This window comes from Pyricularia oryzae, chromosome 6 (genome assembly GCF_000002495.2).
Source record: "Pyricularia oryzae 70-15 chromosome 6, whole genome shotgun sequence".
In the NCBI taxonomy this organism is placed as follows: Eukaryota; Fungi; Ascomycota; class Sordariomycetes; order Magnaporthales; family Pyriculariaceae; genus Pyricularia; species Pyricularia oryzae.
The window spans coordinates 3,375,451-3,389,816 of NC_017853.1; the positions used below are offsets into that span (position 1 = coordinate 3,375,451).

The window sequence follows — 14,366 nt, forward strand, 5'->3', positions numbered from 1 at the left end:
GGCGTGCATGTTTTGCATCAATGCGACGTTGGAAAAGGGAAGACCACGACGACCCTGATTTTTTTGGTCTCTATTTTTTCGTCTCCAACTACTTGCGAGGGCATCCCGGCAATTGAAAATCACTAAGAACAATGATAAGCAAGCCAGAAAAAGCTACATGAATCAAAAACCAAGCAAGTGCGAAAAAAAAAAATAGAATGATACTATCTTTACACGCCGGCATCCGGTCAAGTGGGTTTCATTTGGGTGGCTTTAACCCCGCTCTGTTCAAGCAAGGGACCTCCTTCCCGACTCGAGCACAGGGCACCAATAGAGCAATGCTCGGCTGGTTCACTGAGCATTGGCTTGCGCTAGGCTAGGAAGGAGCTTCCCGATTCTGTGTGGCCCATCCATTTGCTCGGGTAGCCAGCTCCATCCTTCCCGCAACTTCCCCAAGCCAGCCAAACTCCTCCCTTACCTCGCTTCAACTAAGGTTAGGTATCCTACCTCTGCCTGTCTCATGCGAACAGATCTGCATTATCGAGAACCGATATTGATCTCAGCCCAAGTGGCTTAACGTGGAATAGAGACTTGTAAGATGGCTGTCCTCAGCTGAATATTTTCAAGACCAAAGACCCCATGTCTCGTTGTGTTGAACCCAGCCTCACAAAATGTGTCAAATCTCCTAGTCCCCTAATCCACCAATCTAGTTTTCTGCGGCGGCTCAACAATCTCGAACGTACCACGACACCGACCGAGCAATCCTTGATTGTCAAATTTGCGTTATCTCTCCCGATCTACTTGAATTTTCACGAGCTCATACGATATGACCACCCGTTGATTCAGGCCAGCGACACCCCGCGACAGCCCACCGATAGCCAGTTACTACGCGCTTCAGCCACCTTCATTCGAGCTTCTGTTTTTACTCTCTCGACGATCCTACCGACCCCCGAACCTGCGGTCTAGTCAAATTGCTTGTGTGCAATCATTGCGCTACGCTTTTCTTGCCCTGAGCTTTGCAAGGACGAAAGGGTTCACGAAAAACACCACGGAACAACGTTCGTTTGCTTAGACCGAAGCTTTACTGTTCCCGCGGCCGCCCAAACTCAGTGACCTGCCTTCGCTTAGCATGAATACTTCTGCCTGAAGTCACCTGCAAACAGTATTTGCTACGAACTATTAGCTGCCGATTCTCGACCCGTTGGTGACGTCGACTATAGCTGCCCAGCTCACCGCACAACTGGCAAGGCCTTCCAAATTAGCCGAATAAAACACGTTTTTGTACTTGTTCGGTTCTTGATCTCGAGCCTGGACCAGAGTATCTTGGGCGCCACTGCGTGTTACCATCCCTTCTGCCTGTTAGGAGTATCAATAAGCGCGAGCCAACGGCCTGTCCTGCTAGACAAATATTCGGTTTATCGCCATCGGGAGCCGTAGGTCCATCGCCTGAGCGCGAGGGGAGGGACCGTCATGCGACGGCGTACGTCACCATCGCCCTCGGCCTATAGGGTACATCAGTCCCAACATGGACAGGTCGCCAATGCCGGCCACGGCCCCGGTGGCCAGCCTGTGTCGACCTCGTCCCTTTTGAGGTCGTTCAATGTCGAAACGAACCCCACAAGACCCATGCGGCCCAGTCCTCTGACTGCCTCAACGATTCGGGATATGCCCCTTGACCTTGTCGACCGAATAAGATCCTTCCCTCTCTTCATGTCCGCACCTGATGAATTTCTCGCCGCTATTGGAAAGCATCTCAGGCCACAAGTCCATGCTCCTCACGATCACATCTTGACGGAAGGCGATGAGGCAAGGGCAATGTATTGGCTCGTGCGAGGTGTCGTGGCTGTCACGTCCCGCGATGGCGAGGCTGTCTATGCGGAACTCAAGCCAGGCGCTTTCTTTGGTGAAATCGGTGTGCTCATGGACATGCCTCGCACTGCGACCATCATTGCACGCTCAAAATGCTTGCTCGTTGTGCTCAAGAAGGAGGACCTGCAAACGGAGCTTCCCCGCTTTCCTGAAATGGAGCAGGCCATCAGACAAGAAGCTCAAGAACGCCTTAATATTCTCAAGAAGAAGCAACAAGAGCGGGCGGGCAGCCATCTCAAGTCGATAGACAAGAGCAAATCCAGGGAGGCCGCACCTGGAGAGGTAGCCACGGGTGAGACGGGAAGCATCACAGAACGATTTGTGGTGAACAGAAAGAAGCGCAAGTCACCAAGTCCCGGTATCATTGAAGACCCGGCAGTGGGTGGCAGTGCCCTCGGAAGCGGATACGTAAATGTTCGGAAGACTCTCACAGAGCTGCCACTCTTTTCGGCCCTTCCGTCCGACATACTTCACTTCCTGGGTTTGAGTGCGATACCGAAATCTTTCCCACCCTTCACCGATATCATACAGCAAGGTAGTCAAGGCAACGAGATATACTTTGTCGTGCGTGGTGAAGCCGAGGTCATTCACGAGGACGCACCCGGACCAACCACTCGAAGGGCAACACGGGCTTCATACGTTAGACCGAGACTTCACCAAGGACAGTACTTTGGCGAGGTCGCCAGTCTTGGACTTTCTCCGGGACGTACGGCCACAGTGCGGTCAATCACGACGGTGGAATGCTTGGTGATAAGCGGTCAGGCACTGGAGGAGTTGTGGAGGCGCTGCCCGCCAGAGTTGAAGCTACAGGTGGAAGAGACGGCCCGTATGCGATACCAAAAGAAGAAGGAAGAGGAAGACGTCGAGATGGAAGACGCAGGAAATGGCGACGCCGAACCACAAGGCCGACCCAGAACTCCCACAAAACAGCTGTTGCCTCAAGTAACGTTCACAACACCATCGAAGCCTACGTCACCCAGCAAACATGAAACTGAGACTCGCCAACCGACAGATCCAGACCCATACCTCAGTGTGGACATGGAGAACATGCGGAACCGTCGCAGAAATTCTTTGGCCCCTCCCACCCCGCAGACAGAACCCTCATTGTCACGGCCAGGGTAAGCATAGCACGGAAGCTAGTCTATTGGCGCCTATCGACGAAGATTCTACTCTGAGGAGAGGAAAGGAAACAAACAAAGTTCTGAGCTTGACGCGACGTCGATAAAGGTATCACCCTGGTGGGTCGTTGGTCCAGGGTCAGGGTTAGGGTCTGGTGATCTCATGGTCCAAATGTCACACTACCCCCTTCCAAACCTCGTATGTCGACGCAGGAGATCATGCGAGGCTCTTGTCAAGTTAACCATGTCGTCGCTTTTTCCTTTTACCGTTTAACTCTCCATGCTCCGCCACGTTATCCTCCTGATTCGGTTCGTCCAACTTATCCTCGGCAGCGGCTTTTATCCAGATTGCCAATCGCTTCGGCGGTCCTGCGGCATCTTTGTACTTCTTGTGGAAGTCGTCAAGGGCTGTCGCTGAATTCTTGAAGTTTTCAGCCGGGTACCACGTGTCGTCTGGATCACATCCTTGCCATGCGACCTGGTATTGCAATATCTTACTCCGGCTAAATAATCGGGACGCTAAAACTTTATCGACCACAAACTCTGGTTCTCCGTTGATCTCTTCTGGCGGAGGCGGCTCTCTTTTCTGTTGTGGTAATGGGTCCATTGCGGCTTTGCGGAGGCGGTCTGCGTGGAACAAATTTTTTCCTTTAAACGATTCAGGTACGTCCAAAACATAGCTATATCCTCGTTCTTCTAGAATCTGCCATGGTCCGGTCCACTGTGAATCCAATCTGGTCGTCGGTGCGGTCGTCGGAAACCCTTTTTTCTTGACGAAAACATAGTCGTTAACCCCAAAATCTACTGGTCGCCGCTTTTTGTTGGCTTGTTCTTCCTGCCTCGCCTGCGTTTTTAGCGCGTTTTGGCGAGCCAACTCTTGGACTTCTTTAGTCTGGCGGACGATCTGCAGCGCTTTTCGTTTCTGGTCTGAATCAACGGTCGTGGTTGGCAGGTCGGTGGACAGCGGGTTTCGGGGTTCGGTCCCGAGCACTACCTTTAACGGGCACATACCAAGGCTGGAATGCCACGCGGCGTTGTGGGCAAAATCCAAAGCAGGCAAATGTACGCTCCAACTGGTCTGGTATTTGTCGATATAAAACCGCAGCTTTTGGTCCAGTTCCTGGTTGGTTATCTCTACGGCACCTTGTGTTTGAGGGTGCAGGGCGCTGCCGTGTCGGTGTTTAGTACCCGTGAGTTCATTTATCGTCGCCATGAATTCGGAGATGAACGGCCCGGCGTTGTCGCTAATCCAAACGAAAGGTAGTCCTAGGAAACGGTATAGGTATCGGTAATATCGGGAGGCCAGGATTTCTGCTGTGTCGGTCTTCTGTCCTGGGATGGTGGCTATCAGGCGACTGAACTTGCAAACGAACACCCACACGTAGTCGTATCCGAACTTGTCTTTGGGCATGTCCTTTCCGTCAACTGCTACATGTTCCCAAACGTAATTCGGTATCGGTAGCGGATGCAATAGGCCCGGGGTCTTGTCGTGTCTGCCTTTATTTCGCTCGCAGTCGTGACAGTTTTTGATGTATTTCCGAATGGTTTGACTCATGCCCTCCCAAAAATACCGTCTTTTGATCATTTGTATCGTCTTGTTCTGTCCTGCGTGGGCGAATATTTTGGGCTCGTGAGCTTCACGGATCAGAGCGGTCCTTAAAAAAATCTGTCCGTCTAAAGTCGTTTCCGGGACGACTAGCTTTCCTTGGTGTTGGCCTAGCTTTTGCTTTTCGTTCTCTTGTCGTATTAGGTCTACCAAATCTGCGCCGCTCACCACGTGAGCGTTTGGGTCGGCAGTGCTGACGGCGGCCACCGTAGGTGTGATCTTCTCAGGTGGGATTAAAATCATTGTTCGTTCTTCTTTTTCCCGAGCTTTAACTGTTGGAAGGTCTGCCGTCTTGCGGGACAGGGCATCGGCGGCTATATTGTCTTTGCCGCGGCGGTACTGAAACGTAATGTTGAAGTTGGCCAGGAAATCTGCCCAACGCACCTGTCGAGTCGAAAGGAGTCGTTTTGTGGAATAGTAAACTAAAGCTTGGTGGTCTGTAACCACGAAAAAGCTTGTCCCTAACAATTCTGGTTCGTAATGTTTCAGCGTTTGAACCACTGCCAGCAGCTCTCGGTCTTGGATCGGGTATGCGCGTTCTGCTGGGGTCATCGTTTTTGAGAAATATCCCACAGGCTTCCATTCTCCACCCGGTTGCTGTTGCCAGATTGCTCCGCCGGTCGCGTTGCGTGAGGCGTCGGTTTCTACCTTAGTCGGTCGGCCTGGGGTAAAAAATGCCATAACCGGTGCATCGCAGGCTAAACGTTTCATTTCCTCAAATGCTCGCCTCTGTTCGGGGCCCATAGCGAATTTGGCGTCTTTCTTCAACAGTCGGTTCAACGGCTCAGCGACGCTGCTGGCATGGTGGCAAAACATTCGAATGTAATTGCACAATCCCAAAAAGGAACGCACGGCTGTTTTGGACGTGAGGTCTTCGAACTTCCAATCGCTAATTGCCTGCAGTTTGTCTGGATCGATACGGATGCCCAGACCTGCGTCCATAACGATGCCAAGATAATCGACCGTGGTAACGTTGAATCGAGACTTTTTAATATCTCCCTGGAGGTCGACTCGGCTTAATCGGTAAATAACCTCTTCTACTTGGTCCCAATGTTCTTCTTCGTTTCCGTCGGAATAAACCAAAACATCGTCGGCGTATGCGCTGGCGAACAAGTCCAAAAGTTCATTTAGCTGAGCGTTGATAAATGACTGCCACCAAGCTGGGCCGACCTTTAGCCCAAAGGGAAGCACCTTCCATTGAAAGGTGCCCTGTCGGGTGCGAAAAGCAGTGAGGTACTCTGAGCCAACCGCCATACGTAACCGGTTAAAAGCTCGAATAATGTCGATTTTTGTAAACCTCTTTGCATTGCGACAATTAAAAATAGTTCCGTTGACATCCGGGGCTGGTACGAATCGATCTTTCAAAAACTGGTTGATCCATCGGTAGTCGGTGCAAAAACGGCGTTCTTTGGAGTGTGGTTTAGGTACGAACAGGACAGGCGCTGGGTCGGCCTGCATACAGGGTTCGATAAACCCAATGCGCAGCAGCTCGTCGACTGTTTCCTTTTCGAGCGGCAGGAATTCCACAGGTGTCCTGTACGTCGGAGGCGATCCTGTTTTCGGCTTGTCTAGCTCCAAAATTACATCGTGCCCTGGGCGATGTGGAGGCAGGTTGGTGGAAGCTGCTTTCGAAAAGAATCCCTCCAGGTGAGCGAGTCGGGATGGCAGTTTGCTTCGGACCAGTTCGACATGGTCGGGGTCTTCATCTTCCGGGAACGGGATTGGTTCTCCCTTGTTGGTTTTCCATTGGTACGAACGGCCGACGGCAGATAGGCTGATGGCGGGTTTTTCGGGTCCAATTTCTAACGTGATGGGCTGCGTGGGTATTGGGCACGATTTCCATCGCTTTTGTCGGGGGTCGGTGTCCAGTTTGTGTTGAAGGGCGGCTATGTTTACAACGTCTCGGTCCTCACCCAAGACGACCGGGGTCGTTGGTCTGGGTTCTAAAAAGGTTGTTTGGCGCCACGGTCGTCGAAGTATTTGCACCCTTTTGGTTTCCCGTTCGAATGCTCGGTCGCGCCGCTCGGCATCGGCTTGTGCAACCGGATCGGGCTTGTCCAACATGTTCGGAAGTCTAATGGCTGGCGAGAATTTTGCCAGCGACGGTGTCCTTTCAGGCCATGCGAACGTTTGCGTTTTCGGGTGGATCCAAACATCCTGTTCAACTAGCCAATCCTGCCCAATAAACATATCATGCCCACTTTCCGTCACGTAAAACATTTGGTTGCTGAAACGGCGTCCATCGATTTCCAAGGTCGCTTTTAGTTTGTGCGTAATGCGTCCTGCGTCCTGTTTGCGGTAGTCCGACAAAAGTAGCGGGGTTTTTAACCTTTGAAGCCGGGCTCCTAGCCGTTCTGCGGCTTGTTTAGCGATTGCTGGGCTGATCAAAAGAGAAATGTCTGCTCCGGTGTCACAAAGAGCTTTAACTGATAGTGCTACGCCATTAACCTGTATCTGAGTTCGAATGATGAAAGATTTAGGTCGTGGGTTACTACCAATTTGAGCTATCGTAGACATCTGGACCACCGAGGAGGCTTGCGGCGGTCTCACTCTTTTCCCGATTCGTCTGTGGTTTCCGAATCTAAGCTACTCGTTTGTTGCTTCGGCTTCACTGCTTTGACATCCCTTATTCTCTCTTTTTCGGGACAATCTTTGGAATTATGGCCACCCCTTCCGCACATAAAACAGGTGTTGGCATCCCAATGCGCCTTTTTCTCCTCATAAGTCAGTGAGCGACCGGCCTTAGCCATCGTAATTGGTTCCGTTCTATCCCCTTGATAATTTTTGGGCTTGTAGCGCGAACGGACTTTCGTCGAAGCTGTTTTCTGCCTGCTCCGGGTCTCGTTCTTCGTGCTGGTTTTGTCGGTGCTCTCTCGGTCTTTGCGCCTTTCTTGTGCCAGTTGGTTGCTGTAGACGGCTTTGGTAACGTACTGGCAAAACGTCTCGTAGTCTATGTCGATGTTCTCACTATCGTGCAGCAGACGGTGATCGAGGTCGGCGGGTATACATCCCCACAAGGTTTGCTTCCAGTCTTCTTCCCGAACCTTTGCTTGCTGGGCTAGTGAATTAAACGTGGCAATAAACTCGTGGATATCTTGGCCCTTGCCTAGCTCAAACTCGTGTTTCTTAAGGGCTTCTCTGGCAGCTATGGACTGGTTGGGGTCGTGGTACATAGATTCTAGGATTTGGATCATTTCGGCTGCTGATGAAAAGGGGCGTGTAACTGAAACGTAACGAGTAATCATTGCTTTCTCGGCTTTGTCCTCGAGCAAATTCATCAGGTAACGCATCCGACTTTTCTCAGTCCTAAAAATGGCGACATCTTCTTCGAATTTGTCGGCCACCTTTATCAGCCAGCTATCAAATTGCGTCTTGTCTCCTGCGAACTTTGGGGGTGAATCGGCTCTGGCTTTTGCTTTGTCATTGTAAGCAGGGTTGATGCCGCCTGTTCCTTGGAACTCGGTAAAGGCTGGCCAAGCGGCCATCCCTTTTGCTTTGAAACTCGTTCCGCCGAATGCACTTTCCACTGATGGCTCTCGGTGCCTTAATTCTCGGTAGGGCCTGGGACTGGGTGTGTCGTTTCTCAACGCGTTTCTTAGCCTAAGTATTTCCGCTTCTAGCCTAGCGATCTCGCTGGCTGGGTCGTTTGCGTCGCCCATCATTCTGGGGTTGTTTTCTTGTGCGTTCACGTTGAGCTCCGGGGACCGCGAAGAAGATGCAACTTCGATTTCGTCCTCGACACTGGACTTGGTGCCTGGGCGTGAGTCTGTTTCGCTTTCTGATCGGGTCGGGTCGTCGATGGGGCGGTCTGTTTGCTCCGTCTGGTTCGTAATCAATCTTTGTGATTTCCTGCTCGCAGGTGGATGGTCCTTCAGCCTGGGCATAGGTCGGATCGGTCGTGGTCGGGGACTGGAATTGACGTTCCTGTCGAACTCCGGTCGGGTCGGGTCTGTCGGGTGCGGATTTATTTTCGTCGCTCGCCAGCGGCGTAAAGATAGGTTGTTGCGCCTTATTTGTTAATCGCTAGGCCAGCGATTCTTTAGAGAGTAGAATTGTGTCACGGCCAGGGTAAGCATAGCACGGAAGCTAGTCTATTGGCGCCTATCGACGAAGATTCTACTCTGAGGAGAGGAAAGGAAACAAACAAAGTTCTGAGCTTGACGCGACGTCGATAAAGGTATCACCCTGGTGGGTCGTTGGTCCAGGGTCAGGGTTAGGGTCTGGTGATCTCATGGTCCAAATGTCACACTCATCACCTGCAAGCTCCAACGGAGTCAAGAACCACATGGTTGTTGAGTCCAGCCCACTGAAGCCATTCTCATTCCCTACACCACCTCTTCCCGATGATGAAGAGCATGTTCCATTCAAAAAGGCTCGGACGATATCTCGGGAGCTAAGTGGGGCCTCGGAAAATCGCAGCGACGGCTCCCTCCCAGACGATATCCTGATTTCCATATTTGAGCATCTGGATCTTCTCGAGCTCCTTCGACTTCGTGCCGTCAGTCGACACTGGAAAGAGGTTTTGACGACCTCACCGAGGCTCTGCACACACGTAAACCTGGCACAATACAGCCGAAGAATAAACGACTGGAGCATCATCAATGTGCTGGCGCCTTTCATCGGACCTAGGCCCCTGTCCATCGACATCAGCAACTGCTTTCATCTTTCTGACGAAGGCTTCCAAACACTATGGAAGAGTTGTGGCCGAAACGTAAAAAAATGGCGCATGAAGTCGGTCTGGGAGGTTTCGGCTGGCCAAATCCTGGAGATGAGTGATAACGTCAAGGGACTCGAGGAAATAGACTGGAGCAACTGCCGCAAAGTCGGCGACAACTTGCTTGCGAGGGTCGTTGGCTGGGTGGTCCCACATCCCCCTTCACCGACGACAAACACCACGATAGGGCCCGGTGGCAAGGCTGTCGTTTCGAGGTCGCGATCTGCCAAGCAGGCCCAACATCAAAATCAGCCGCCACCCAGCATGCCGCCTCCTGGGACAGTCATCGGGTGCCCAAAGCTCCGCAAACTTGATCTTAGCTACTGCAAACACATCACTGATAGGTCCATGGCGCACCTCGCGGCGCACGCATCGAATCGACTCGAGTCGCTCTCGTTGACGCGATGCACCTCAATTACCGATCATGGTTTCCAGGCCTGGGCAGACCACCGTCTGAATGCTTTGAGTCGCCTGAGCTTGGCGGATTGCACATACTTGTCGGACAATGCCATAGTGGCCCTGGTCACAGCGGCCAAGAACCTCACTCATTTGGACCTTTCATTCTGCTGCGCCTTGTCCGATACGGCAACTGAAGTAGTCGCGCTAGGCCTTCCGCAACTTCGAGAACTCCGGCTGGCATTTTGCGGAAGCGCTGTGTCAGATGCCAGCCTTGGTTGCATCGCACTTCACCTCAACGAGCTTGAGGGTATCAGCGTCAGGGGATGCGTTCGTGTAACCGGCATGGGTGTTGAAAATGTACTGGAAGGTTGCGGACGCCTCCGCTGGCTCGACGTCAGTCAGTGTAAGAACCTTGCCGGCTGGCTGAATGGCGGAGGTGTCGAGCGATGGGGATTCGATGACCGGGGAAGCCGGGCCCTGAGGTACACTCAAAGTCCAGAAGAGATGACCTTTCCTCATCTACAGCAGGGCGCAGTGGTGCGCAACTCGAGTTACCAGAACATTCCAGGATACATGGGCCCTGGTCAGCCTCCCTCTCAACGCTCGGCCCGGGGTTCTTTCTCAGCACCTGAAAGTGTTGGCCCGTCGGTCGCAGGAGGGTCCCCGCGCGCAGCTACATGGCACCCTGGCAGGCGGCCAGGCATGTATGCGCCACCAGGTGCTGGATTTGGGCCCGTGCTGAGACCGGTGATGCTTCCGAAAGGGGTCGCCAAAGGGAGGACTAAGCAGCCTGTTCGGTTCATCGTTGAAAAAGGGCATGTCGGGTTGAGGTAAAACACAGATCTACCTGCATACAGGTGGAGCGTGTTGAGATCTCAAAAGTGGTTTTAACCTCAAGTTGGGCAGGTTGGTATGAGCCGGAGGCAGTGAAGAGCAAGTCAGACTGGCACTCCCATTTCGGACGTCTAAGGCGCTTGGGCTGTAGATGTATTCATGCCGGATACTTTGGCTTAGTTCTTGGATAATTTGTCCATTCTCTCGCACTTGCGAATTTCTTTGCGAAAGCGAGGAGGAGTTGGAAAGTGCATCAATTAGATTTGTTGTTTATCGGATGAAATCGTCACTTGTCAGAGGGCTCGAGGCAGCCATTTACGGGTGCAGATTATGTACAAGATACCTTGATATTCTTTGTACTTTGAAATAGTCCCAAGGTCCTTGGGTATGTCTACATGGACAGCACGAATACATTGTGTTGATTTTGGCAACCTTTGACGCGCATCAAGTTAGCTGACAAGGTGCTTTCCGAGAGCTCCGCAGAGGAACTGATCTATATTTCACTGGGAGACTTGCTCGGTGGCAGACACTTCCAGCTCGCCGGTTGCTTGGACGGCCCGGCCATGTATGTCTGTTCGAGAGGATACCTTTGGAACGAGGATCAGCAACTGCGCTGGAGCGCATGGTGTATTTGTGAGCGATGATGACCTACCGGCAGTGGCTCCTCTGGAAATCAACCCCCTGGTCCACACTGTCATTGACAAACTTTGTTCCCGTGATGGTGTCTGGAGCCTGGCCCTTCTCGACCCAGGCAACCAGAGCAGCGAACGCGTTCCGCTCCGGCTCAAAGGGGATCACGGCAGACGAACCTCCCTGGCCAAACATCCACGCGCCGGGGCCGCTGGCGCAGTGGTTCATGCCCGAGATGCGGAAGAAGCGCAGGTACGAGTCCAGACCCCCATCGGCTGCGACCAGGCGCTCGTAGAAGCGCTCCGAGTTGGTGGACCAGATCTGCTGGTCCTGCTCGCCGTGGTAGGTGACGATGCGGCCGCCGCGGGCCTTGAAGGCGGGCAGCGACTCGGGGAACGTCCTGATCCCGCCTGGGTTGGCCGTCTCGGCGGCTTCGGCGTCGGCGAGGCCGTAGCTCGCCGGGTCCCAGTTCGGGTCGGACAGGACCGCGTACCGAAACCACTCGACCGAGGGGGAGAAGGGTCGGCCCGCGAGGAGGCCCGCCGAGGCGAGGATCTCTGCGCCGGCGTTCATCCTGGGCCAGATCAGGGTGCCGTTGGCGTAGGTGTACGGCGCGTAGACGGTCTGGACCTGGGAGATTTGCGCCCGGGAGAGGCAGGCCGTGCCGGCCTGGTCGGCCTGGTCGGCCCTGCAGAGGAGCTTCGTCGGGTCAAAGTGGCACTTGTTGGCGATCTCGATGATGCCGTCGGCGACGCCGTCGAGGGTGTCGCACTGCGCGAGGACCTCGTTGTGGATCAGGCCGCTCCAGGTCGCGACGGGGATGTAGTCGGGCGAGCCGGGGGAGCCGGTCACGGTGAACATGCGCGCCCGCAGGGAGTACAGGTGGTTAAAGTCCACGGCTGGGGCGCCGGCCAGGATGCCATCGTACTTTTTTTCGTGGTTGGGACATGCGTTAGATTCATTGGTTGGGTGAGGTATGGGATGGTGTTTGGATCGGGGTTTTGCTCACGTCTTCTGGAAAGCGCTCTGCTGCGCTGATTCCTTGCCTGCCGCCTAGGGAGCAACCGATGTAGTATGACTTTGCGGGCGGGGAGTCGTAGAACTCCTGGATGAGAGTCTTGGCGGAAACGGTGCCGGTGTGGAGACTGCGTGACGGGAGGAGAAGGGGTTAGTGTAAGGGTGTCACGTGAGGGTATAGGATAGGCAAGAGCAGGAACCTACGCCCGGTATGAGAAGTCCACCACGACATCCTCGTTGTTGAGAAAATCTACACCAGTGGTTCCATTGTGGCCGTTGTTTGTGCCCATAGCGGCGAAGCCATTCTTGACGCCGTAGGCAATGTCTTCGTACTTGATGCCTGTTCGCCAGTTATTCGGTCAGCTTCGTTCTAATCCAGCGACCAAACAGGAGCCCGGGAAGGAAAACTTACAGCCATCGACACCGCCGTTACCGGTCGCGACGTAGCGCTTCTCATCCCACCGCTCCGGAAGCCATAGCTCAAAACTCAGGCTCGAGCGGTTGCTCGTGGGGATCTGGAGCGCGACGCGACAGATGTTTACGTCCACGACCTGGCTGGTCCGGCCGCAAGAGGGCACGTTGTCGTCTAGTTGAATGGTGGTTCCGCTGGCGACGTATTCCAGTCGCGTCCTCGTCGAGTTTTTCACGAGGCGCTCCGGCTGAAACGACTGGCACTTGGCCGAAAAGTCGGAGGCGGTGGCTGCTCGACCGAGTTTCGCCCCCACGAGCAGAAACAGGAGCCACATGTTCCTCGGGAACGACATCCCGTTGGACTTGATTCTTTGCTTCTTTCTTTTTTTTTTCTTTTTTTTTCTGTTGTTCACTTTTCTGTCTTTCCACGACTGGGTCGCGAATCAGGTTGAGACGGGTAAAGAGGCACGCTGCCGAGGCATTACGATATCACGGATGCAACGGAAGAAAAGTAAGTCGGATAAAAAAAAACAGATAACAAACTCAAAAGAAAATAAACAAAAAAAAAGAGACAAAAAAGAAGTTCACCCCGGAGATTGTTTTTGTGCCTTGTCAAGAAGAAGAAAACATGAATAGTGGGATCACCAAAAGCCCCAAGCACCAAGTAAACCCCTCATTTGCCGGATTTGGCGCACGGGTTCGGGGCTCGACATGTCTTAGTGTGCGGGACCGGATGCAACAGCAGGTCCCCCCGAGATCGTCTCTTGTTTTTCGCGCTCGAATGCAGTTTTGATTTCTTGGAGTTTTCGTTTGTTCCGAACACGAGATGGAAATTGGTTCAACACAAAAAAAAGCATAGATGCATTTGTGGGGGGTTTGCTACCCTCCAATCGCAATGATGCTGTTCCTGGGGATGGGATGACGCCTTGTTGTTTAATCTGGCGTGGCATGCAGGGGGAAAGCATGGAACGCAAACGCAACAAGTGGTTTCTGTCAAAGAAGGCACAGTCCTGAAGAGAGCACAATGCCAATATTGATACAGTCGAATGGGCTTGACCGCAGTTTGGAGATCAGCATGTAATTACCCCGTACGGTAAGTGAAAGCTCACGGTAATTATGTCTGCGATACCGGAGGATTCTTGGTCAATCCCCAACCCGTCGGTCTGGCACTTGTGCGGGGGAACTGCAACCTGTACCGAGCTTTTCCCCGCAGATTCACACCGCGGCAAACTGCATTGTAATACGTACCCAGTACGAGAGTTTGTTTATGTTTAGATGGGGGCGGAAAAAGTGAAATAGAACAATATTGGTTTCTAGAACTAATCTAGATGGTCCATAGAATAAAGACCGACTGTTAATAATGACCTAAAGGATTTTTCTGTCAGCCTTATTGCGCAAAGGTGAGGGAGGCTCTTGACGTAGGATGCGAACCCCTAATTGCTTTTTTTTGAACCCCTTGCATTGGAGGACAGGAACATCCTTTCTGCAATTGTTCCTCGGAATCCCCGCCCTAAAACTCCCCCCTTGGCGCAACGTTGCGCCCCCAAAACCGCACTAGTAGTAGTAGTAGTAGTATTATTTAACGCCGGGCTCGGCCCGGCTCATTAGCCGGCCGTTAGCAACCTCCCGAGGGGTATCTCGGCGCGCTTTCTATTTTCTCTATTTACACAGCGGAAAACAAGGGCATAGAAGCGAATCGAGCCTGACCGGGTTCGTGCCCGGTCCTGCTTACAGGTTTGTTCACTGACGCGACCCCGTGCCTTCAGGCGCACGGAGGATTCGTCTGACG

The 14,366-nt window shown here is 53.0% G+C and overlaps 3 protein-coding genes across 5 annotated transcripts; 2 read left to right on the forward strand and 1 right to left on the reverse strand.

Moving 5' to 3' along the window:
* Positions 1–82: 82 nt before the first annotated feature.
* Positions 83–8,744, forward strand: MGG_09408 (cyclic nucleotide-binding domain-containing protein 1). 3 transcript variants are annotated; one of them, XM_003720152.1, is made up of 4 exons: positions 83–572; positions 669–3,629; positions 3,919–4,156; positions 4,227–8,744. In XM_003720152.1, exon 2 carries the CDS (start codon positions 1,450–1,452, stop codon positions 2,968–2,970), a length of 1,521 nt encoding a protein of 506 aa, XP_003720200.1. In that variant the 5' UTR covers positions 83–572; positions 669–1,449; the 3' UTR covers positions 2,971–3,629; positions 3,919–4,156; positions 4,227–8,744. The 3 variants fall into 3 exon arrangements, with proteins under 3 accessions (XP_003720200.1, XP_003720201.1, XP_003720202.1); XM_003720153.1 differs by having other exon boundaries at positions 669–4,156; XM_003720154.1 differs by having other exon boundaries at positions 669–8,744.
* Positions 8,745–8,812: 68 nt separating this feature from the next.
* On the forward strand, positions 8,813–10,997 carry MGG_17787 (uncharacterized protein; the record flags this gene model as incomplete). The annotated part of the gene is made up of 1 exon (XM_003720155.1): positions 8,813–10,997. One exon carries the CDS (start codon positions 8,813–8,815, stop codon positions 10,517–10,519), a length of 1,707 nt encoding a protein of 568 aa, XP_003720203.1. The 3' UTR covers positions 10,520–10,997.
* Positions 10,780–13,184, reverse strand: MGG_09404 (feruloyl esterase B). The gene is made up of 5 exons (XM_003720156.1): positions 12,579–13,184; positions 12,371–12,506; positions 12,159–12,294; positions 11,172–12,076; positions 10,780–11,106 (listed from the first exon to the last, which is right to left on the reverse strand). The coding sequence occupies exons 1-5, from the start codon at positions 12,928–12,930 to the stop codon at positions 11,013–11,015; spliced, it is 1,623 nt and encodes a 540-aa protein (XP_003720204.1). The 5' UTR covers positions 12,931–13,184; the 3' UTR covers positions 10,780–11,012.
* Between the last annotated feature and the right edge of the window lie 1,182 nt (positions 13,185–14,366).